Below are 23,191 nucleotides of genomic sequence, written 5' to 3' on the forward strand. Positions count from 1 at the left end.
TGTGGCTGCACTGATGTGCAACACCTGCAAACTTCTGGCTTGCCACGAGGAACAGCTTCCTGTTTACGTGGTAAATTCCTGAGCAGTATCCTAGGTGCATTCCCTTAATTTAGAGTACATGGGACTCTCCCTCTGGTCCTCTCTGATCCTCTTCTTACATACCTTACAAAGACGAGCCTGTTACAAACTACTGCTCTTTGGTAATAACACCTGCTTGGTGTAACATTTGATGGCACCTTCATGCTGGCTAAAAAAATAGAAACAACAAATATGACTTGTTGCAAACAATTTATTAGGTAGTAATAAATAAGAATTTAGCAGAAAGGACTATACAGCAGTAAGGCATATTGATAGTATAGTTATATAGGCAATTGACACACCTTCCTAACATTTTCCTCTAGTTTTCTAAGAAAGTGCTATGTAAAGAAATGTATTTCTGATACCAGTGCCAAGTGATAGCAGGGATGCATGATGAAGGACCTGACTTGCATTATTTACCTTAAATAAAGCATAACAATCCATGAAAATTTACTTTTATTTAGGCCTGTGAAGTTTAAGTAGAAAAGTACAGCTTGCTAAGAAGAATACAAAATACAAGTCTCCCATTCACGTTTTTAACAGCTTACTACTTTAATTCCTTAAACTGCAATTACTAGTAAGGTATGAGTAAAGTTACTATACAATAGCACAGTTCTTCACATTCATTTTAGCTTTTATTTGAAAACTTAGAGGCAAGTGCTAATTTTTATTTTTTTAAAAAAGCTTTTTTTTTACAAAATATTGCACACTGTTTTAGCATGCAGTTTACACGGAAGAAATAGTCAAGTGCACTTAAAACCCTGAAATACAACCAGAAACTTCAAAGATTTGTGTTACAGATACTATTTTAATGTACAAGAATATGTTTCAGACTGCATAGGATCCCACCCTACACTTGGAACCCAACTTGCTGAGCCCCAACCCTGACTCTACAAAGAGCAGGCAGAATGCTTACAATCTCTGACTTCCTTGTTTTCTTCATTCTTGCATCCTGCACTGCTTTTAGCCTGAAGAAACTGAATTAATTAGTAGGAAAATTAATTTAAGAGAAATAATTTAGTACCTCCCATATGAGCTTTTGTTACTGCATATGTGTTGCAATCCAGGGTAGGATTTATAAAACTTTCTGAAGTCCTCTGAGTAAGGTTCATCTGTAAATCCCTGTCTCCCTCTCCTCCATACATATATTTTATATTGCACAGCAAAAGTAAAAATCCATTTTACAAAACAAGCATGCTAAACATTCAATATGGCTTCTGAATGATTTAAAGTATTTCCCTTTTGGCATCCTCATGCAGTATTTTAGAATAAATATGAATAAAAAGTATGAGAAAGTTAAGAGTAAAAATAAAGCAAGCTAAAATGTTTGCCCATTTGACCCAAATGAACAACAAGAGTTTATCAAAAGTAGTTGCTCAAAGGTCTGACTGGTCTTTTAGGCATATTTATCAATAGTATCTTAAAAATACAGGGTATCTACAAAATACTGCAACATATACCACCTCTCTGGTGTTCCACACAATGACATGAAGGAGAAATAGGTTAACTGAGACTTCCTTAATGGCACTGGTAGTCCCATATTTCTCTGGGAACAACAGCTTTACTGGATTGATGCTCATCGAACTAGGTAAACCATTCAGATTTCATCAGCTTTATTGGTTAAGCTCAGCCCTACAATAGTTAATATATGAAACACAAAAATATTTATAAAAATAATAGATATGTTGTATAGTTTTTTTAAAAAAATAAACCATGCAGCTTCTGTACAAAGTTAAAAAACTGTACAAATTGACTTTTGTATTGTGTAAAATTAATGTACATGGAAGTCCTGTTACGAGGAGGAAAAAGTTGTTTTTTGCTCAGCCATCAGATGCCATCTTGTAACTACTGTTCATTTCCATCACTCGTTTCTTTCAGTTGGCATTAGCTGGCCATTTAATTTCATCAGGAGTTTTACAACGAGTCCTGCCTGTGTAAAGGGATGCAATTAAATTTTATCAGCATTTCAGAACTATGACAATCAAGTACATAACAAAAGCAATTCTCAGCTTTATCCAATCTCAAACTCCATTACTTTTGATCACAAAGTTACTGGCTCCAGCTCTCTGAATTTCATTATAATTGCAATTAATCCAAGAGAATGAGGGGTTTGGCATATGCAAGAAACAGTTTCAGAACTTACTTTAACAGAATTAAACAAAAGGTTTATCCTAATGATTGTAGATGCATTTTATGTATTTTGAATTCTGAAGGCTCCACATGCTAAGAAAACAAGGAACTATTCTGAAATATTAATAATAAACTTTTAAAATAACTTTTGTGGGGGTTTGGCTTAGGCTTCTTTTGTACTGTGCAAGGGTGGTCAATCTCAAGAGAAAAGAGGTTTGTGTATCTAATTCAGGAAAAAGAACATAAAGGATGCAAAATGATAGTGCTTACCTGTTTGGTATGCACAATAAAGCTCATTTTGTTTTCCAGACTGTGGATTTGAAAACACGTATCTCCATCTCCCAACTGCCACATAAAGCAACCGTACTTTAGGCTGAGGAGTAAAGCCTATGATCAAATGTAGGAAACTGTCACTCAGAAAACATCCTCCATACTTGCAAACTGAACTTCCTTTCGTTCACAAAGACAGGATTGAGACTTAAACCACTACATTCCACAATGCAGTTGTAGTTCATAAAGTACTACAAGTACTTTATGTACTTGTACAAGTGAAAAAATACAAGGCTTTGTTAGTGACTTATAAAGACCTTAAAATCTTGGAAATTTTTATCAAGTTTAACTAAACAGTTGGATGTAAAATTATTTCCACAGTACAAAGATTTTAAGAGAAGATAATTAAGTTTTATAGTTATCACTTGCAGTTCACTTAAGCTGACCTTTGTTTCCATGTTGAGGAGGTGCAGCCCTTTTACATTTACTCCTACATACACTTTGATGACTTTATGGCTACTTGAACTTGCTTTGATGAATATCTGTCCTGTGAAAAAAGCTGCTCCATAAGTAGGAATTTCCCAGCAATTCTGCAAGAACATGCGCTGAAGGTGATGCATCTCCTTACTGACACCTTCACTGGTGCTGAGATTCTAAAAATAAAGAAACAATGGCAATCAACAAGTCCTTCCAAACAGCTGTGATTGTCTGAAGAAAATCCGCTGTTCAGTGCATTCCCTACTAAATGCGTATTTCCAAAGTGCCTTCCCATCAACCATCTTCCTAAATCTAAGCTAAATTAAACCTTAGAGCCATGGAAAGGCTCAAGTGCTGGAAGAGACTGAGGCAAAACCCCAATATCGATATGAGCCTTGGAAATCTGAGCACAGACACAGCCTCTGAAGGGCCCCACAGCTTTGCCTCTTTCAGCAGTAACTAGAACTTGGGATCAGCAGCTATGCACCCATCTGATACAAAATGCATCACAATCCTTAAACTAAGTATTCTTCCTCCTTTAAGGGGTCCAATCAAGATGAGCAAGTACCTCCTTCCAAAAACATGGACTGTTTTTTCTTTTCTAAGCAAAAGAGAGGTGCAGATCTCTTTTCTTTAGTGGAGCCTTCATTCAGAATAAGACAGGCTTCTGTTCCTTCCTCTTCAGTAGAGTGCAGCAATCAGAACAAACTATCGCTGGAGTGCTCCTCAAACCAGAATGATAACAACCACTCTAACAAATAAAAAATTGGTTGGGCCGTGGACAAGATCAGAAGGCACAGACATGAGGAAGAACACAAATCTTCAACAATTAGGGGGCCTTGACTGTGGGTGTGGTAGACAGGACCAGTCTCACTGGATCCACACCCTGCCTAACAGCTTACCTGAATTCGACACAGCTATTTCTAAAATGTAAAATCTTCAGAACAGAAGATTACAACTGCTTTCCATTTCCCTCCATGCCCCACACCCCAAAATAATGTCCCAAAAGCCAAAGTCAAGAAAGCTGTGCTCGTTCTTACATATAATTTGATGACAGGGTAGAGACGACTTTGCTACACTATAGTCTCAGACCACCATCACTCCGTCCTTCATCTCTATTGGAAAGAATAGGAATGATCTGCTAATTTCTGACAAAAAAGGTATGGGTACCAAAAGAAATTTTATGACTAAGTAATCTCATTCAGAAAGAGGGGCAAGGTTTGAAAACATTCCCTAAGTGCCTCTGCAGCATTTCCTGGCAGCTACCTTTAGTGATGTGCATCAGGTGGTACAGTTCTTTTTCTGACACACCTCACTTTATCCACAATTACTTGTGAAGACCAAAAATTTAATGTGACCTCATTTGGGACCCACAGTCCTCCATTAGATGCATTTTTACATAAGCAGCCCAAGTCCAAAAAATTTGAATTTTTTGCTCAATTAAGTGCTCTAATCAAAGGTGTTTATGTGTGTTTGTGTGTGTGTGTGCACATGCACATCAGCAGCACTACCAGATCCCTAAGATACAAGCTACACTGACAAAAAAGACTTTGGGGATCTATTGCTACAAGCAGACATGGAAATTTAATTCAGAGTAGATTTTTTCACACCTATGCCTGAATTGGAAGTGTGCCCAATACACAAGGGGTATGAACAAGGAAAATGAACAGATAACAAACATATTTACTTCTAACAAAGACATCTGTAACTGTACAAGAAATATATTCCAACAACCCATCCCAAAAATTCAGAACATTTTTAGCTTTTTATACGAGTATTTCAGTTCATTAATAGACAACCAAACAGTCACAAATGTTTAAGAACAGGATTTTCTACTACCTGCTTATTTATTTTACCTTGTATTCATGAAGTATCCTGTTTGTCCAATGAGGAGCTTTGCTTTTCAGTTTAGTTATTGGTACGATAGATTTAAGATTTTCTTCACTAGGAGAGAAACAAAGAGGAACAAAGTTTTTCTTCACTAAACAAAGCAAGAAAAAAGAACATCTGCCACAGTGTACCTTTAAGTCACACACTGAGCTAGACAGTCAGATCCTACTCTATCTTGTCTCATCAGATGGGATTGTTTCCTAAGATACAGTGCAATTCTTAGTTAATGAAGATCCAGCATTATATAGAGTGTATATATATACACTCTATGTCACACATCATGGACATGGCATGGAGAGGAAATGCCAGCAGAACACAGGACTCATACTTGGTTAGGTTAGGGAGCTGTTTGGTGAATTCCAGGTTGGAAGCCAAAATTATATACAAAATGCCATTTACAACAGCATATCACATACTCAGAAAATATGACAGACTGTAGATATTCTTCCTTCCACTGCTGTAGTCAGGACTACCAAGGACTCAGCCCAGTTAATTTCCATATTAAAGTTATATACTACATGACATGAAAGAGAAGCTACTTAGATCAACTGCCTTTTTTAAAAAACCCAAAATGCAGGAAACAAAAAACAGTAAAAGAATGAAAATCTTTACTAGTTTGCTTTTATGTACAATTAAGACAGAATCAAGACCTAGTGATGTAATCTATTCAAATGTAACCTATTTAAACTGTATTTGGCAGTATATATGATCTGCCAAGCAAAAACCCTGCACAGGACAGTGCAATCAGATCTTTAAGGTCAAGGATACTGTCATACAAACAACAGCCTGGATATATTTTTGGAATTACCATGTCTTTTAATGAATATCTATGACAACTACAAAAAGAAAAATGGATTATGAAACTCCTCATCTATATGAAGAAGAGCTAGGTGAATATGGATGGAAAGAATGTCCAAATGGCTTTTTATCTAGCCCAAACTATCTTTGCAGGTAGTTCTGTCTGTAGAGCCCAACATTTCCACTGGGCAGGATGAACTTGGAACCACAGTACTGTGAAGACAAGTATATATATATCCCTGCAGCTGCTGGGAGTCAGCAGGGAGTAATTTCGTACAAAACTCAGCTGCACTGAACTGCACACTCATACAGGAGGGCAGTCCCACTTAAACACCATTCTCCTTACATTTCATATACCGGCTGTGCAACTGCAGAACAACACATGCAAAAACCCACCAGGCCAAGGCAGCTCAGCTGATGCTGTGAATAAGAGAAGATAAGCATAGTAGCATTCCAGAGCAGCACAGCTGCTGTTCCATGAATGAAGTGAGGTGGAGATGGCAGGGGTAAAGGTGCACACAGTAGAGAACTGGAATCTTCATGGACTCATACTGCTGTAGAAATGTATGTGGGAAGAACAAGCCATCTCAAAATAGCTCTGCTACTGTTGTGCTGGCATGCAGAGGGAAGGGGAGAGAAAAATACCATCTGGCTGAGCCCTACTGGTGCTATGTGTTTGAAGAATTTAGTACAGCATTTCTCCTACAATGACGGAAGAGAAACAGTATCACTGCATGGTCTGTCTAAAGAGGGAAAGTCAATCCCAGATATTGGTCTAACTGCCATAGTAAGATGTTTCTTCAGCATTGCTCAAAGCCTCAGTCCTGTCAGAACCTTTCAAATGAATATTGTTATTTTGATATTACTGTATCTCAGGACAGATTTTACACACTATAGAACCTCCATCCCTCTGTCTAGGACTGCAATAATTAAGATTAATACATTTTCACACACAATGTCCAACTTCTATTAATGCTACAAGGGTTACGTGATTACTCTGAACTATAGCACAGTGATGAAGAAAACCAACAAATGTATCATACCTAAAGTTTGAGGGTTCCATAGTAAATGCTATCTAAAAATACTTAATCTAACACATCATTTTAAGTTTTAAACACATACTTACTTTAGAAAGCCCTGTTTATGTTTCTTGCTCTCATAATTTCCATAGACTATTTGTAGAAGAAGACTTGCCAGTGTAATCAGCTTTGCATCAGGTGATGTATAAAAACCTTTCAGTAAATTATATCTGGCCTCATCAAAAAGTATAAGAATAGCCAATGGATCCTCAATCTGTTAAAAAGATTTAAATAATATGATTTCTTTGTTAAAAGGAAAATAAGCTTAGAAACTATAAATACCATTTCTCACTGACTCAGAGACAGAAGACAAAGGTGTGATCCTGACTGAAGTGTACATTTTAGTGCTGCTTTGTAATAGAAGCATTGCTTTTCATTGACTTACTTCAACACTTCACTCATCTAACACACCAATAAAGGCAACTAGCACACCATGCCAAATCAAAAAATTCACAGAAATACTGGTATCTGTGGATTTTTTTCCCCCATGAATTCATTTTTGGTAATATGCTTGAATAATCCCATTGAAATAGAACAATTAAATAACTGAAAAACAAGAGCACAAGGAAGAAAATCAGGCAGGTTGTTTTTAGCTGTATGACAGACAGAGACTGACACATGGAGACATTGGATAAACTCAAGTGAGAGGGTGAGAAAAAGTAAGAGAACAAAGAGATGGCAGGAAGGCAAGAGAGAGGGAGGGAAGAATGTGAAGACTCAAACCATTACAGAAAAGGAGATGTCAGGTTTAAGTAAGTTTAGAAATTACTAATCACTATACACACTGAGTGTTGACTGTCAAAGTGTTCTGAGTCTGACTATAACTTCATTCATTTCCAAGTGCAGACCTTTTTTTCTATTTCCAGTGGAAGTCTCACATCCCTTCTCAGGAAAAGCTGTGAAGTTTCCCTTTGAGGATCCAAGTTTGTCAGTTCAGTGAATATTTCAGGCCAGTCTCGAATATGTTGCAAAGGCTTGTGATATGGCTTCAGCTGAAGACCTGAAAAATAACAGGTTTGTTTCTGAATAAACAAACAGAATAACCCAGCACATACACACATATGATTAAAAGCTGCACCAAACCCAGAGTATCTGAAATTGACGAAACATTAACAAATATTTTACCTATGTTTTCTAATCTGCTATATAGAAAAGGTTTTGAAAATATGGATTTATTGATGAAACTCTTGGCATCAATTTGCTAAATGCAATGGTGTTGAAACTTCATTATTTTCAGTTTCTCAGCAGTGAAGGGCTATTTAAAAATTTAATGGAGTACCAAGACTGACCTTAAAAACACAATAATAAAACATGAGAGACTATTGTCTGTATTATTATGGCAGAAATACAAAGTCCAATAATCTTATTTCTGACAGAAAAATACAGATATAATTTATCTTATAAATGTATTTGCCCTTTTTCTATATATATAAAAATCATAAACTTTTCAGAACAGACATTCTTCTTTTTAATCTGTAAGATGTATTGATTCTTAACAGGCTAAAGACAATAAATGTTTCATGTTCTCCTGTGTATATGAAAGCTGAGAAATCAATACAGAGCTTTCATATATAGCCATACTATGTAGTAGAGTCTGTACCTTTGGCTTTCTCACCCTGCCTGTCCTTGGAATATCTCTTGGCTTTTTCTAGGAGTGAGGTTCTAGGAGGCTGTATCTGCCTTATCCTCACTGCTCTGGCTTTCACATTGTGGCATTTCACGTTATATGGAAAACTTAAAGCACAACATCTTTCACTGAGAACAATCTGTTCATTTAATTTATCCATCTTACATTCAAATTCAGAAAAGCATCATCTGTCCTACAAGCAAGAAACCTACAGTGTTTTGCAGTTGTACACAAACTGTAACATGCTTTATAATGGAGCTTATCCATTAGTTGTTTAAAGCCATAAATCAGGAGCTCATTTTCAAATCTAGGCTAAATATCTAGAGAATTACTTGCTTTTACACAATGTATCAGTGAGCTCTCCCGCCCCAGCGCAAGGGTAATACCACAATGATTCTAAGAAAACATTACACAGATATTTAGAAAAGGCAAAAGAAGCAACACTTCAACTGTCAAACACTTCCTTTTCTTCACATTAACATCTATGTTTAGCTGAGGGTTACAGTGGTCATGTGGCATACAGCAAAGTAAAAAGGCCAATGGAATGATACTGGAAGAAAAAGACTAAAGAAAAATAAAGAAAATATTTTCTGCAATAATGACAACTACTTTAAAAAAAAAAATAGTAACAATACCACTGTAGTGGAGAATTTGCAACAGTAAATAAAATTTTAAATGCAAGGCTTCTGTGTTAATGACACTGTCAACACAGCATCCTACCAGACCTGAACTGAGCTTTGTAATCCACAAGGTGTCCCACAGCTATCATGTTGCAGCAGTACTGTTGACAACATTATCTGAAAATACCCAATCAGACTCATTGACTCTCTTGGGCTTCTGTTTACCTTTTGTTATATATCTCAAAAACTATAATATCTTTTTTATTTAGATCAGAAATACCAAAAAATACCGCAACTATAAACATGGCATTTTACATCAGAATTCTATCCCATCAAATATATTTGAAAGCTTGTTTATCAAAAATTATTTTGGTGCAAAACACAGGAAAATTCACATGATTAAAGGAACTAATGAAAAAAACATTAATCATCTTACTTTAACTAGTGATTTTAAAAAGACTAAACATTGGCAAAAACAACTACATGCATTCAAATTCAGATACTCTGGGAAGAAAAATATGGATAAAAACAGGGTAAGCTATGAGTAAGGCCTATGACAGCCAACGTGCCCTGTAACAGAAATGCACCCTGGAACAGACTCATCTTCCTGGATGAAATACATGATAGGTGCCAGAGTGATACAGTCAGACCTACTGAGGGTACCCAAAGTAAAAGCTAACACAGAGAAGCTCTCCACAGCTGTGAAAGCAGTTTGGAGACATCAGGCTGTAAAGCCTGTCAGGGAGCATGTCTCCTACTCTCCTAAGACAGCATGAGTTTTTCCTAAAGTCAAGCAGAAATAAACAATGATAAATCCTCAAGTATAACCATTGCCTTTTTTACTTACTAAGGTTCTCAGAACAGATCCAGATAGTGAAGTACTGCTGAGTTTCTTGAGACAGGCGCATGCCCTCCATTATTTGCTGGACAGTTGTGTTGTTTCCATGTTTCAGCTCGACAGAGCGATAAGACCCATCCATACGATAAATTCGAGCCTTTTCATACTACATAAAAATGGGAACACATTAAACAGACAATTTGTTAAAATCCTTTCTGTTAGTGTTTCTGGAGAGGAAAGTAGTTTTACCATATATCAACAACATCTACAATGTTGGGAAAAAGAACATTGCACAACTCCTACACATTTATTATTTACCCAAATTACTTGTTTCATGTCCTGGGCAAGTTCTTATACTGTGCTTTTTAAAACAGTAACTCCAAGAAAGATCTTGCTGGTATTTTGAAGACTTCTGTTGAATTCAAAGGCAAGTAGGTATTTAAAAGTTCCCTGAGGGATCTAGGCTCAGATGCCTATGCATATCCTAAAACGTTCACTTTGCTATTACTGGCATGTTATGAATTTTTCCCCCCTACACTATAAAGACTTATTTTTAGAGGGAAGCACCACCCTTTACTCAGAACTTGCTACAAGAACACAATCTCAGTAAACCTTATAGTGCTCCTATAATATCATCTAAATAAATCTAATAAAAAATAAATAATTTGCCCCTTCGGAACTCCCATAGCTTTCACTGAGTTGCATGTGAGCCCATATCATGTCTCCTGAAAGACATACATAAACATAAATCAGGTGCCTAAAGCACATATACAAAAGTCATAAATCAATGAAATGTCTTGTTTTCATTTCTGTAACAGGTTGGATGTTTCAGCTGCTTGAATAAAATCTTTTCAGGAACTTGTAATCTCCCTTCCTCAAATCTAAGTCATCAAGAACTGAGTTCCTTAGAACTTCTGGAAAAAAAGATGGATGGCTTGGAAAATGACGACTTACTGAAAACAAGGTTGGAATGGAAAGCATCACTGTTTTTGCTGCAGTAGTCACTGTCATTCCTACAGTAATAGTTTGTAAGGGGAGTTTATATATTGTACTAATTAAATAGTAATAAGTGACAACATAACACGTTGGATTATACTCTGAAGTCTACTTAAAATGTGTCCATTAGCCTTATGAGTCATTAGACACACACACACATACACACACATTCACATGACCTACTGCCTAATAATAAAGGTCAAAGTAAAGTAAAGGTCAGTTCCTTCCTTAACTGTTTTGGAAGATCATTCATGCAGAGTGAAATGAAGATAATTTAAAACATCTTGAAAAACTGACAGGTTTAGTACCACCTACTTACAGGGATCTAGGATGCATCTCAAGTCAAAGAAAAGAAACAAGTGGGTTTATATAATTTGGTTAATTTTAAATCTACTTCAGGATAAGAGGAATTGCATTGTAAATTTTGTTTCCTATCCTAAAGGCTAAATCCCCAGTGGCTGCCAAGGAAGCCTAAACTGACTAACTGACAAAAAGCCTATATCATAGAAGCCTACATTTAGCCAGCTGAATGCTCCTGTTTATCAACATATAAGAATGCATAAAGAAAGCTGATGGTTGCATGATCAAAAATAGACATAAAATCAGTAGCTGATGTGATGCTCCTACAAATAAATCGGAGCATCATGTTTACATGTCTTACCTGTATTTCTTGAGCCATGAAACAGAACAGAAATATTTAAAGAGACAGAATGTCAGTTTGCCAATATTTACACTAACAATTTCAATGTGCTGCACATTTCCAGTAACAGCCAGAAGTGATTCTAGCTCTTCTACAAGTGTAAATTAAATATAAACTTTAAGCAATTTAGGAAATAAACTCATACAGGTTTATTTATGGCTTCCTTCAGTAGTTTTGCAGCTTCTTCCCACTCATTTTGTTTGTTCTCTTCACAGACATTCAGTGGAGATCTTCCTTGTTGATCAGTAATGTGCTACAAACAAACAGAAACAGGGATTCTACATTGATTTAACTGGAGACAAGTAAACATTTACACATTTTGAGATAATTAAAAACCTTGATATCAGAGTTCAAACATTTAATTGACACACAATGAGAAAAGTAGAGGTAATGAAAAATATTTAACCATTTTTTAGTAATCACTTAACAAGATCATTGTGTTTATACACTGATCTGGACACTAAAATATTTCTTATACACAAGCTAGAAACTGTTGCTAAAACTGCTATTTCTATACACAAACAGAACTTACTCTGTCAATTTCTGGATGATTTAGCAGAATTTGTACTATTTCAGCATGCCCACCTCCAGCAGCAAAATGAAGAGGCGAGCTAAGTTGACCATTCAAAAGATTTGGATTGCATTTCCCTTTCTCCAACAGCATTCGAGTGGCTTCAACTTTTCCATACCTGTAGACATGTTTAAATCAGAACAGACAGAGCAAACATATAATAATTTTTTTCAGATTGTCCTAATGATGAAAAAGTGTTTTTTTCCACACTGAAGATTTTGTAGCTTTCAAATTACACCAGATAAACTGGAACATAATTAAGTTTGTAGAAATTAATATCAGTTCTACACTTCTTTGGTAATCACTGGTCTAGTAACCATTGATTGGATTCATTACAGACAAACTGAACCTTGCTTTAAGCCACCTACATTTGGGTAGTTGCAGCAATTCAGTCATGGCAGAACAGAGTTCAGCTTTGTCTGGAAAAAAATAGTCAGTGTGAGAATAAGAGTTCAGCTTCTGATTGTCATGCAGATGGATCCTGAGGATTCTTAACCCCCATGCTTATAACTGGTAACTCTAATGTGTACTTGATGTACAAAGTATTTACAAACTTTCTGACAAACTCTAAAAAGCAAGTAAGATTGTGGGCTTTTTATAACCAAGTCTGATTTTCACATTATTCCTATCATCAGACATACTGACCACTATATACACGAATGACTACCTTCCATAAAGATAAAACAAAAACATTTTTATGACTGAAGAAAGCTTTCAAGCACTTACAGATTAAATCACAGCGTTACAGTCAGACATGCTGACCTCTGTAAATCACCTAGTCCAGCTTCCCACTCAAAGCATGACCAGCACCAAAACATGTTCAGCTCAGCTACTGCTGTGCTGTAAAACTGCTCATAGGCTTAAGCCAACACAGACTGTGAAAGTTACCATGCTAAAATAGACCCAGTGCCTCCAGCAGGAATTAGAATAGATAGTCAGGAGAGACACTAGAGGCAGTAAGTGATAACATGATCTCCACAACTGGTCTCCCGAAAAATCATTCAAATGAAAATGATCTCAAAACCTGAAGCAATGTTTTTCTTCAGAAGGTTAACACTAACATATATTATAATCAAAGCATAAAAAGTCTAGAGGTTTTTTTTATTTCTTCATATGGAGGCTGATAAATTACATAAATGATAGCGCTAAAGAATCATGATAGCTAGAATGCACTTGAATGGTAAAACTATCCTTGACTCACCAGCATGCATAATGAATTGGTGCCCAGTGGTCACTGTCCAGCTGATTAACAGAAAACTTTTTATCCAGAAGGTGGCTTAGTAAATCAGAGTCGCCTTCACAAGCACTGCGGTGAAGAGGGAAATCATCTACCCACTGGTGTTCCCTATGAATTAAGAGGGGAAACAGGAAAAAGACAGTTCAGAAATACTACAGTTGTTGAGAACATCAACTTTTTCAGAATCACTAGCATAGCACTAACCACAGATCTACCTGAAGAATAAAAGAGAAGTTCAGGCAACTAAAATGTGCCAGTATTCATGCAAACAGGCTTTTTGTCATGCAGAAAAAATGTATTTTTTAAAGTAAGAAATGCTTCTCTAAAGTTTATAATTTACACCTCTCTTCATTCATCTGTCAACTGTTGTGTTCCAGTACTTAGAGGATTCAAATAGAATCTCATTTAAAATATGTGTTTATACAGTGAAGCCTAAAGTAACAGGAATCTCATTCTAAGTCTACCTAGTGCTATTTTAATAAAAAAAACATAATTATCCATTAATCAAAAAGAAATGTAACATAATACTTGTCCTCTGTGACACTGCTCATGCTACGTTGCCACTTTTCTCTTTTAGGAATCTGAATCTTTGAATAGTCTGGGGCTCCAAGGCCAAAGTATGGATTTATTACCACCTTGTCAACCTGTGAAGACATAATTTAAACACAACTGAAAAAAAATCTTACTGAGATTTGGCTACACAATCCCCCATTCCGGTCAGGTATTCTCTTGAATTTATGTTATGAAGTTATGACAGTAACATTTTATAATGAAAGAGAATTATGATCAAATATAAGGATTTGAAAAACTAGTGCACACTTACTGCTAAATAAACAACTCTGATGTGAGCATACACTCATATCAAATAAATGAATGAACTCTAAAATGAAAATGTATGTATGTTTCACAAATACAAAATGATAATATAGTTCTTACCCTATTGGTATACTGAAGATCAGATCCAAACAAAGGATTATAGATACACATATCTGCTTTCTCCAGTGCCAGCATTTTACTCTTTATTTCCAGGGCAGTATAACCCATGTGCAATGAGCTCTCTGTTTGACCAGGTTCTGTAGCATAGGCAGGGTTTATTACATTTGTTTTAATTCTCTCAAGAGGAGATGGTCGGAATAAAGCTGGGATGGAGTGAGACTGGGTGTGCCGTTCATCCAACCACCTGCAGGAGAGAATGGGCAAGTAATTAATTTTCAGGTAGAAAAGGATAATTTTGGTCATGCTGTCCACTATTCTGTTTGATTAAGGATTGCATATATGATAATCACACATTTGAATTAAAAAAAAAAATTATAATGTGCACAGCAAATTTTCTAAGACTAAATTACTCCCTGAATGTGAAATTTGTTAACTACACTCAGTTAAACGGTTGTATTTGCTCAATTTTGTGGGGATGCAAACTCTCAAAGAGAAGGAAATTATGCACTAACACTGGTTAGAACTACAAAACTTAACCACATCAACATTTCACCATTTCATTTACTTTCAGTTTAGTAACATTACTAAATAATGTAAACAATACTAAATAATACTCTGAACAAATTTTGTTGAGTTTTTTAAAGGGTGAGTTTCAATATCTGTACTGACTTAAGCTTTTCAACTCATGTGTTTAATTAGGGAAAGAAGAAACGGCAGGAAAATAGGAAAAGACAGGAAAAGGCAATAAACCAGAAGGGCCAGTTTCCAAATTGCTAACTCTCTTTCACACACCTGCCTTTCTCTAAAGCTGTGCTGTGAGTGCACTCCTACTGACAGCACTGAAGACCTTTAGATCTCTCTTATTTTGTGCTACTGTAGATCTGCTGCATTTTTCCTGCCACATATGCAACATAACACAGGGCTCAGGACAAGTTATTCATCTCAAGTTTTGGATAAATATACTTTTTACAGAACTCTTAAATTGTTAAAATGTTATATTAAGTAGTGCATTAAAGGTCTAAAGCCGGGTTTGTATTTAGGCTTCTGCACATGCTTTCTCACAAGCTTGAGGTAAAAATGTGCCTTACTGGAATACAATAAATTCTGTTTAGTGATTGAGCCTGGAAATATAGAAGAAATAGAAGTACATGCTTTGGACATCCACTGACTGACCACTTGGATCTTGTCTGTCCCAGAACCATATGTAAGGATGGCAGAACCTGCAGTTCAGTGCATATGCTTAGGCCTACGTTTAAGTCCTAGATCCAAGCTATAATGTCCTCCAAAAGCAGCATTCCCTTCACTTACTCATGGTCCTGGCAGAAAGAACATTAAAATTGTAGTCATTGTGCTACAAACACCCTCTAAGGTATTTTCAGACATTTTTTCTAAATATTTGGTAGATAAATTAGTTATGGCAGTTTTTAATCTTTGAGAAGTATTGTTTCAGGTTATGTACATAGAGAATAAAAAATTTATACTATTTTCTATTATATTTCCAAGTCTTCTTGTGAGGCTTCTAAGCATAACTTAGAGCCTGAAGGCATTCAACAAGCAGCAAATAAATTTAACTGGTACAATGGTATACATGGAAATGCTACAACTCTACTAATAAACTGTAAAAACCCTACACAGAACCTTTTAGGTAATAGCCTGTAGCATGATTTTTTTACATTAGCCAGAGGTTTCAGCTAACTTTACTACTGCAAGTAAGTTCATATGCAAGTGTGTCTGGTATTTCTTGGTTAAGGGTACATTAAAAAAAACAAATAAACAAACACAAACAAGCAAACAAAAAAACCCAAACCTGTTCATGTACTCAAATTTCAAACCACTACAAATCTAGCTAAACAACTAATCACCTTTCTGAAAGTCAATTCCCTACTGCAAATAAATGAGTGTGTCTGGGGAAGATGCACTCCCTTTCTACAGGGAGATTTAATTTAAATGCAAATCTTAATGGTATACAATTACTGGATATTTTTACTACAATCTGGCAAGTGCTCTTACTCATATGACAATTATGGCATTTACAGAAGATTAAACATTATGATTTCAGAAAACATTCACTGTGAGCATGAACTTCCAAAAAGCTACTTGATTTAGATAAACACACCATTCTTGAGTTTGCAAAAAGACTTTTAGAAATATCTTGTCAAAGTTTCCATTTCTGATACACATGAAGAAAATACCATGATGATTTCCTTCTTAACCTATATATGCTATAAAAACTATGTGTTACATTGACACATTATCTTTTTCATATATATTTATATTTTGATATAAAATATCAAATTTTTCATTTTAATGTATTTTTACTGATTGTGTCTCTTACTTATCCAAGGCAATTAACATTTTTGCAGTTAGTGTAGCAAAGTGTGTGCTGGATTCACTGCAGACTCTCATGATGTCTTGTAAACAGTAGAACACAGGGCATCCAGGACTGTATGTATATTTTGTATTATCTAAAAAAGAAACATACTCTGATCAGTGAGAACAATCTTATTTTCCCTTCTGCATCTTTTGTAGTCACACATCCCTAAGTAAGACTATACCTAACTTTAGACTAGAGTGACTGCATTTTCTCCAAATAATAATTGATAGCAATTACATACAGCAATTCAGAACCCAACAGCTTACCCTTAAAACCCCTACATATTCTGTCACTATTCCATCACTGTGATTAGGTTCATTTGAGGAATAAATGTTAAATGCATCCTGTTACCAGAAAAAAAAAAAAAAAGGAAGATGGACTAGGAGAGGTATTTGTATTATTATTGGTACTGGTAATGCCATAATGGTACCTATTTGATAGGTTTTATCAAGTCTTATAAGTACGGCAAAAATGAAGAAGTTTGCCCAAAAGCACACAGACATTTTATTTCAATATTTTTAAAAGTACTTTCCTGACAAGTAATTTACTTGGCTTTCTATAGAATTTATTTACTGTTTAGACTTACTAAGCATTCTTCTTTGACTAGAGGACACTGAACTGAGTAGGATGTCTTAGAGTTGCATTCAGCAAATTCTACATAAGTTAGGGCCTGTGTTTTGAAACATAACCAAGTGCACAAATACTGCACTTTTTGTAACAGTAACAATTGTTACAAAAACAAAGGCAATATATTAAAACAAAGGTTTCTTCCTTGATTTTAAGTAATTTCTTCAAAGTTTAAAACATTCAGGGAGTTTTGCACCTGCCTGCAACTTTTAATGTTTAAATACAGAAAAAGCCATATATCACATTAAAATATATTATATAAATATGTCATATATTATATATATAATTATACATACAATCATATATCAATGAGATTGATATATACAACTTAAATATATATCAAAAAATAAACTCTCAAGTAAATTTCTGCTAAAATGGGTGCAGCTTCACAAATCGTGCTCAATGTTACCTTTCACAACAGTTGGAACAATATAGAGAGATGCCTCCTGGCCTGCCTTCTCTCCATCTAGAGGAAACTTCTTCATTAACACCACACGCTTTCCTAGCACATTATTTAAAAACAAAAGACAGACAATACAAAAAACAATCAATTAATCATCAAAACAAAGAAAAAAATCTAGAGTTGGCTATCTGAAAGCTTACCAGACTCAATCATCCTACTTTCTAGGAAGAAAAAAATATGACTATGAGCTATAATCTAAAGAAAGCAAAGAAAATCTAAATACATATGAAAAACTAAAGAACATAAATATGTATATACCCATTAACATGAAAAAATTATATGACTGTAGCCCTTTTCAACTTTTCCAACCTCAGCTGCATATTTTAGCAGTGTACAAACTAAGCTGGGCATAATTAATGCTTGGGCCATCTGAGTAAGTCAAAACTCTCCAAACTAGACAAGGAATGGAGCTTTTGCTTTTAGAGGACATTCCTCTATGTGTATTAATTCTGTTATTCTGTGTTTGCTGCAGAACGAGCTCTGTTACATCCACTTAGCTGCAGTTACTGCCATCTGCAACTTTTTACCCCGTAAACAACAAAGATGAAGTCCACAGCAAAGACCAGAAGTCTTTAAGTCATTATACTTGATACCAACCTGGAAATGCAATAAGCTGGTTAAAAACAAATTTGTCAGCACAAGTGTGAGGTTCTTTGCTAGGTCAGCTATGTAACAACAAGGAAAAAAAAAGTACTCATCAAATTCCATCTGTGAGCGATACAGTTATGCTAGAAATATTTTCATATAGATACTGTCTTCTGAACAACTGACTTTATAATCTATCAGTTCCCTAGTCCAAGTAAAGTTTTAGCTGAAGTTATGGATAAAAAAGCCACTTTGATCTGGTTTACTGGAAGTTTAGCTATAAATCTAAACTTGAGGTGAAGAAGCAACATAGAGAGAGATTCATTTATTAAAATTCTTTTAGTAACCATTTTATAGAATGGGAAGGTAAAGAGGAACAAAGCTAAACAAAAGGTTTTAGCTGTACTGTTGGCTTAGTTTTTTTTGATGAACCTCAAAACATATCTTCCTTCTTTATACTAATTTCATGCTTTTGTACAACCTTGCCATGACAATTTAAAAAACATTTTTATGCTGCTATCAATAGTATAGTAGATTAAAATGGCTTTACCTTTAATACCCTGATTGGCTGGTGAAATTGGTTTAGTAGCTTCCAATACGTAATCCAAGATGCTCTGGGTTATCTCAGTGCCTCCTTGAAGTTTAGTTTCCAGCAAAACTTTCTTTCTTTTTTTCTTTTGGCCTTCAATGGGAACTTCAAGTAGCAAAATCTTTCAAACAATAATGAAACCAAAGAAGTTTAAGCACAGCTGAAAGAAGCACAGAACTTTAAAAAATATTATTATTATTATTTATTATGCCACATTAAAAGTAGCAACAAAATTCAAGAAGTACAAAATGTTGAGGAGCAGAATGGTGAAGTCAGAATGACCTCTGCATCAGACTAATGAGTAAAAGACTACATTCTCTTCTATTATTACATATTTACTATACTATTTTAAAAGCCATATAACTAATACATAAAAAAAATAAATAATTTTACTTCATAGGATTTAGCTCGATATTCCCGAGAATTGAGGCTAGCAGTATTTTTTGGACGAATCACAGCAACATATGCATCTCCAATGTTTTCTGGATTTCCCATCTCTCCTTCTTACTTTATCACTGGAAATAATGAATAAACAGGAAGAAAAGGTTCAGCTGAAAAAAACATCCAACAGCACACTAAACTTCAGGATGCAGTGCTCATATCCACTGATGCTTTGCATTATTCCTTTATTGTTCTTTAGCTGGAGAAATGCCAATGGCTGATAGAATTCTGCTTCCTTTTCATGAAAGGGGAAAATAGGATGTCATGTAGATTTGATACAAATAAGCTTGTTCTCTAAACCATCTTTAAAATAAAAGCAATGTATTTCTTTTTCCCACTTTGTAACTATCTTCCCCATTTTGCAAACCAGACAAAAGGCCAAAGAAATTTTGAGCTTTGGAAAAGATATGAATTTTAAGAAGAAAGCCATTTTTAAGTGACAAGCACTGTAATTTATAAATTGTGGTGTAACAAGTACTCCACTTCTCTGAGTTCCACATGGATTAAAAGAAAATACCTGGTTTTCATATCCCCCCCACAAAGTAGAACACAGTCTTGCCTACAGCCAAGTAACAAAGCTGATAAAAATAAACTATAATACGGATTAATTTACTTAGTTTTATTTCAGTGGAGCTGCAAAGTGGTGCACAATTCATTCAAACAGAGCTTCTGAAAAGAATATATTTTTAGTTTCTGAAAAAAGTGAATAGAAGCATTTAGATTTAAGAAAAAGCTTTGCTTACCCTTCTGTTAAACCAAGGTGACAATTCCTAAATCACAAAATTGTATGGAAATTATATGGAAAATCTCCTAAAGCTAAATCACATATCAGCTTCCAGAAAGAAGGTTATGTCTGACCATTTCCACCTTCCAGCTGATCATTTTCTTCATCTGCAAATGAACACACTTTCATTCCACAGCATCAGTACGTGCATGCTTTTTGCAGATTAATTCCTCTACATATTTTAAATGTTAGTGTTTCTAGCTTCTGCACCTCTTCTAGGAGAAACAGAGGTCTTCAGATTCCTATGGCCTTAGTCCAGTATGTTTCCTGGGAGCAAGACTACCTGAAAAGATATTGAAAAAACCTCAACATGAGTAACAACATGGATGTTTTCACCATCAGTTAAGATAAAGCATTAGTTAGAGGATTTAATGATGGTACGAGAACAATATAATATCCGAAGAGAAACAGCTAATGATTTACATTACAGTAACATCTAAAAACATTAAACAAGCAACATGCTGACTCACAAGAACTCATACTTAAGGGTATTAAGAATTTGAAAAGGAAAAAGAAACAACCATCCCTTATGCACAGCTAGGAAAGACCTAGTCCTTGGGTTTTACACGTGCTTGGATACACAAGGTTTGGGTCGTAGGCTTGTGTGGAGGGAGCCTGCACTGGTACGGCCGGGTCATTTGGATGACAGGTGATGGGCCAGGTGAATAAGCAGTGGGTGAACTCCCTCTGCCACTGCTCTGCACTAAATCCAGTGCAGAACGAGCAAATCTGTGAAACTGACAGCGCTGAGACTTGCAAAATAATTCCAGAAAACAAAAAGTGAGAAGAAGACGGGTGGAGCTGAAGGATGTGACAATAAACACAACCAGCTTCAGAAGATATCACCACGAACTGATTCTGACCAAACCCAGGTGCTCACAACGCGGCCCCATTCCGAAGGCTGCCGGTCTAAGGCACACACCTCGCCCAGGCTTCTCCCAGCGCCGCCAACCCTTCCCGCCTCCCGCTAGGACACGCCGGGACGAGGCGGAGGGCGGTTCCTGCCGGGACTCCCGGCCGCACCACCTCGCCTGGGAGGCGGGAGGCCGGGGGCATCGGGAGCCCCGCAGCGCTGCCTCGCCTCGGCACGGCCGGAGGGCGACGGGCGGCAGGCGGCCTCGCACGCCAGCACCTCCCGCCCCACCCGCCCAGGAAACGCCCCGAACTTCCCCGGCCGCGCCCAGGAGCCGCTGGGCACCGACCCCCGAGGGGCGCTCCCGCTGAATCCCCGCGGGGCGAGAGCGGCTCCCCCGCCCTCAGGACCGCCCCGGAGCCGGAGTGAGGGAGGTCGCCCTGGCCCCGCTCCCTCCCCGCCTGCCTTGCCTTCCTCGGTGGCGCCTGCCGCCGCCTGCCCGCCGCATCCTCCCGCCGCGCCTGCCGCCCAGGCCCCGCGTCCCGGCCTGCTCCGCCCCGTCCCCGCCCCGCTCCCTCCCCCGGCGCGGTGGATCCGCTTCCCGTCGGAGCCCCGCGGGCCTCGGCTCCCGATGAGTTTCCGGGTCGGCGGCCTGAACTTGTGCTGCTACCGCCGGTTGTTGACCGCGGGCGGAGAAAGAGGGAGTGAGCCGGGGCTGCGGGCCGGGAACAGGAGGCGCGGCTGGTGGGTGGGGAGGCGCCGAGGCGGAGCGGCCGCCCGGGCCCGCGGAGCGCCGCCGGCAGGAGCTGTCAGCGCCGCCGCCGAACAAAGGGGGAGCGAGCCGGCGGCAGCCGCAGCGCCGTGCCCGTGCCGGGGGCCTCGGCGGGCTGAGTGACAGCCCCGGCTGCCCGCGAGGCTCCCACTAGAGCGGGCACTCCAGAGGGCGCCGTACCCGGAGTGGAGCGGGAGAGAGGAGCGGCCGCTGGGCACATGGAAGCTCTCAGTGGCGGTCGCGGAGGCTCCGGGAAGGGCCGGGGAGAGCTCCTGTGAGGAGCCGGTGAGTGCCCGGGGCGCTGGGCGAGGTCCGAGCGGGGGCTGCGGGAGGGCACGACGAGCGCAGCTCGGCCGCGGGTGAAGCCTGCAGGCTCCGCACATCGGGGCGTCGGCAGCGCCGCGCATCGAGGGGGGGCCGGGCCGGGAGGCGGCTCCGGGGGCGCCTCGGTGCCGTCGGCAGGCGAGGGGAGCGGAGAGGGGGAGGTGGGAGCAGCCGGAGTGCGGAGGTGAACAAGCGGCAGGTTACGGAGGTTAGTGCGGCAGGGGGCTGTGGCGAAAGGGGATGGCGGGAGCCGGGGGCTGCCGGGCCGGGGGATAACGGGGAAAGAGCCTGCCTCCGGCCCGGGCTCTCGGAGGGCGGGGGGCTCGCCCGGGAACTGGCCGGGTGCGAGGGGATCGGTGGCAGCTGCCCCGGGGCGGCCGGGACCGTCGTAAAGTTTGGAGCTGCCCGATGGCCTGGCTTTAGCCAGGTCCCGCCGCCGGGCTCATGCTCGCCTTGTTCGTAGCCGGGAAATCCTGCCTGGGAGGCAGAAGGGAAAAAGTGTGAGTGGCCGGAGTGGGAGCATGTGCTGCGGGGCGAGCTGTGACAGAGTGACCTGGCTTCCTGGCTCGGTAACGCCGTCAGAGCAGCCTTTGAATGAATTTAAACGCTCGCGATCTCGGGGGTGTGGGTATTTTTTTTTCCTTTTTATTTTCCGGGGTTTTTTTCTTTTTTTTTTTTTTTTACCTCAACGGAAAATAATTAGTCTTGATACCGTAGCAGTTTTATGTAAGTAGCAGTAGCCCTCTCCCAGGCATGTCTAAGCACATACTGGAAATTGGGCAACTTTTAAAAGTTAATGTTAATAATTCATGACTAGTCAGTCTACCTCTTATTTACAGTTCAAATAGTATGCGGAGGATATAGAGAGTCACGAAAACATTCTCGGCAGAGTAAAGCACTGATACTACAGACTAAATTGTTTGCCTGGATCAGTCCATTATGACTAACCGTCCTTGACTGTACCTTCTTTGAGTGCATTTTTGTACTTACCAGTTCCAGAAATGGAATTTTAGTTGTAGACATAACATCAATAATATGCTGTGATTTAAGTACATTCATTAAAGAGAGGGATGGCTTTTGAGAGGATTTTGACTGTAGAGGTTCGCAGTGAGGAGAGACTATGTCTTCCTGA

At 38.4% G+C, this 23,191-nt stretch overlaps 2 protein-coding genes across 10 annotated transcripts in view; one reads left to right on the forward strand and one right to left on the reverse strand.

Moving 5' to 3' along the window:
- Positions 1 to 271: 271 nt before the first annotated feature.
- KRIT1 (KRIT1 ankyrin repeat containing) lies at positions 272 to 20,389 on the reverse strand. Of its 7 annotated transcripts, none has more exons than XM_058833774.1 (18): positions 20,321 to 20,348; positions 20,070 to 20,232; positions 19,279 to 19,400; positions 18,847 to 19,006; positions 17,658 to 17,750; positions 16,583 to 16,712; positions 14,248 to 14,491; positions 13,840 to 13,955; positions 13,276 to 13,419; positions 12,036 to 12,192; positions 11,649 to 11,756; positions 9,817 to 9,973; positions 7,571 to 7,722; positions 6,770 to 6,936; positions 4,812 to 4,899; positions 2,925 to 3,131; positions 2,479 to 2,595; positions 272 to 2,008 (listed from the first exon to the last, which is right to left on the reverse strand). In XM_058833774.1, exons 3-18 carry the CDS (start codon positions 19,378 to 19,380, stop codon positions 1,940 to 1,942), a joined length of 2,211 nt encoding a protein of 736 aa, XP_058689757.1. In that variant the 5' UTR covers positions 19,381 to 19,400; positions 20,070 to 20,232; positions 20,321 to 20,348; the 3' UTR covers positions 272 to 1,939. The 7 variants fall into 7 exon arrangements, with proteins under 7 accessions (XP_058689757.1, XP_058689758.1, XP_058689756.1 ...); XM_058833775.1 differs by having other exon boundaries at positions 20,070 to 20,217; positions 20,321 to 20,341; XM_058833773.1 differs by having other exon boundaries at positions 20,070 to 20,389.
- Positions 20,390 to 21,594: 1,205 nt separating this feature from the next.
- The window catches only part of ANKIB1 (ankyrin repeat and IBR domain containing 1), an 88,368-nt gene continuing 86,771 nt past the window's right edge, over positions 21,595 to 23,191 (forward strand). For 2 of the 3 annotated variants that reach the window (XM_058833771.1, XM_058833770.1), the window contains exon 1: positions 21,595 to 22,020. The gene's annotated coding sequence lies outside the window, so the exon portion shown is untranslated. The remainder of the gene's footprint in view (positions 22,021 to 23,191) is intronic. The other variant, XM_058833768.1, reaches the window with a different exon arrangement.

This window comes from Poecile atricapillus, chromosome 2 (assembly GCF_030490865.1).
Source record: "Poecile atricapillus isolate bPoeAtr1 chromosome 2, bPoeAtr1.hap1, whole genome shotgun sequence".
NCBI classification, from domain to species: domain Eukaryota; kingdom Metazoa; phylum Chordata; class Aves; order Passeriformes; family Paridae; genus Poecile; species Poecile atricapillus.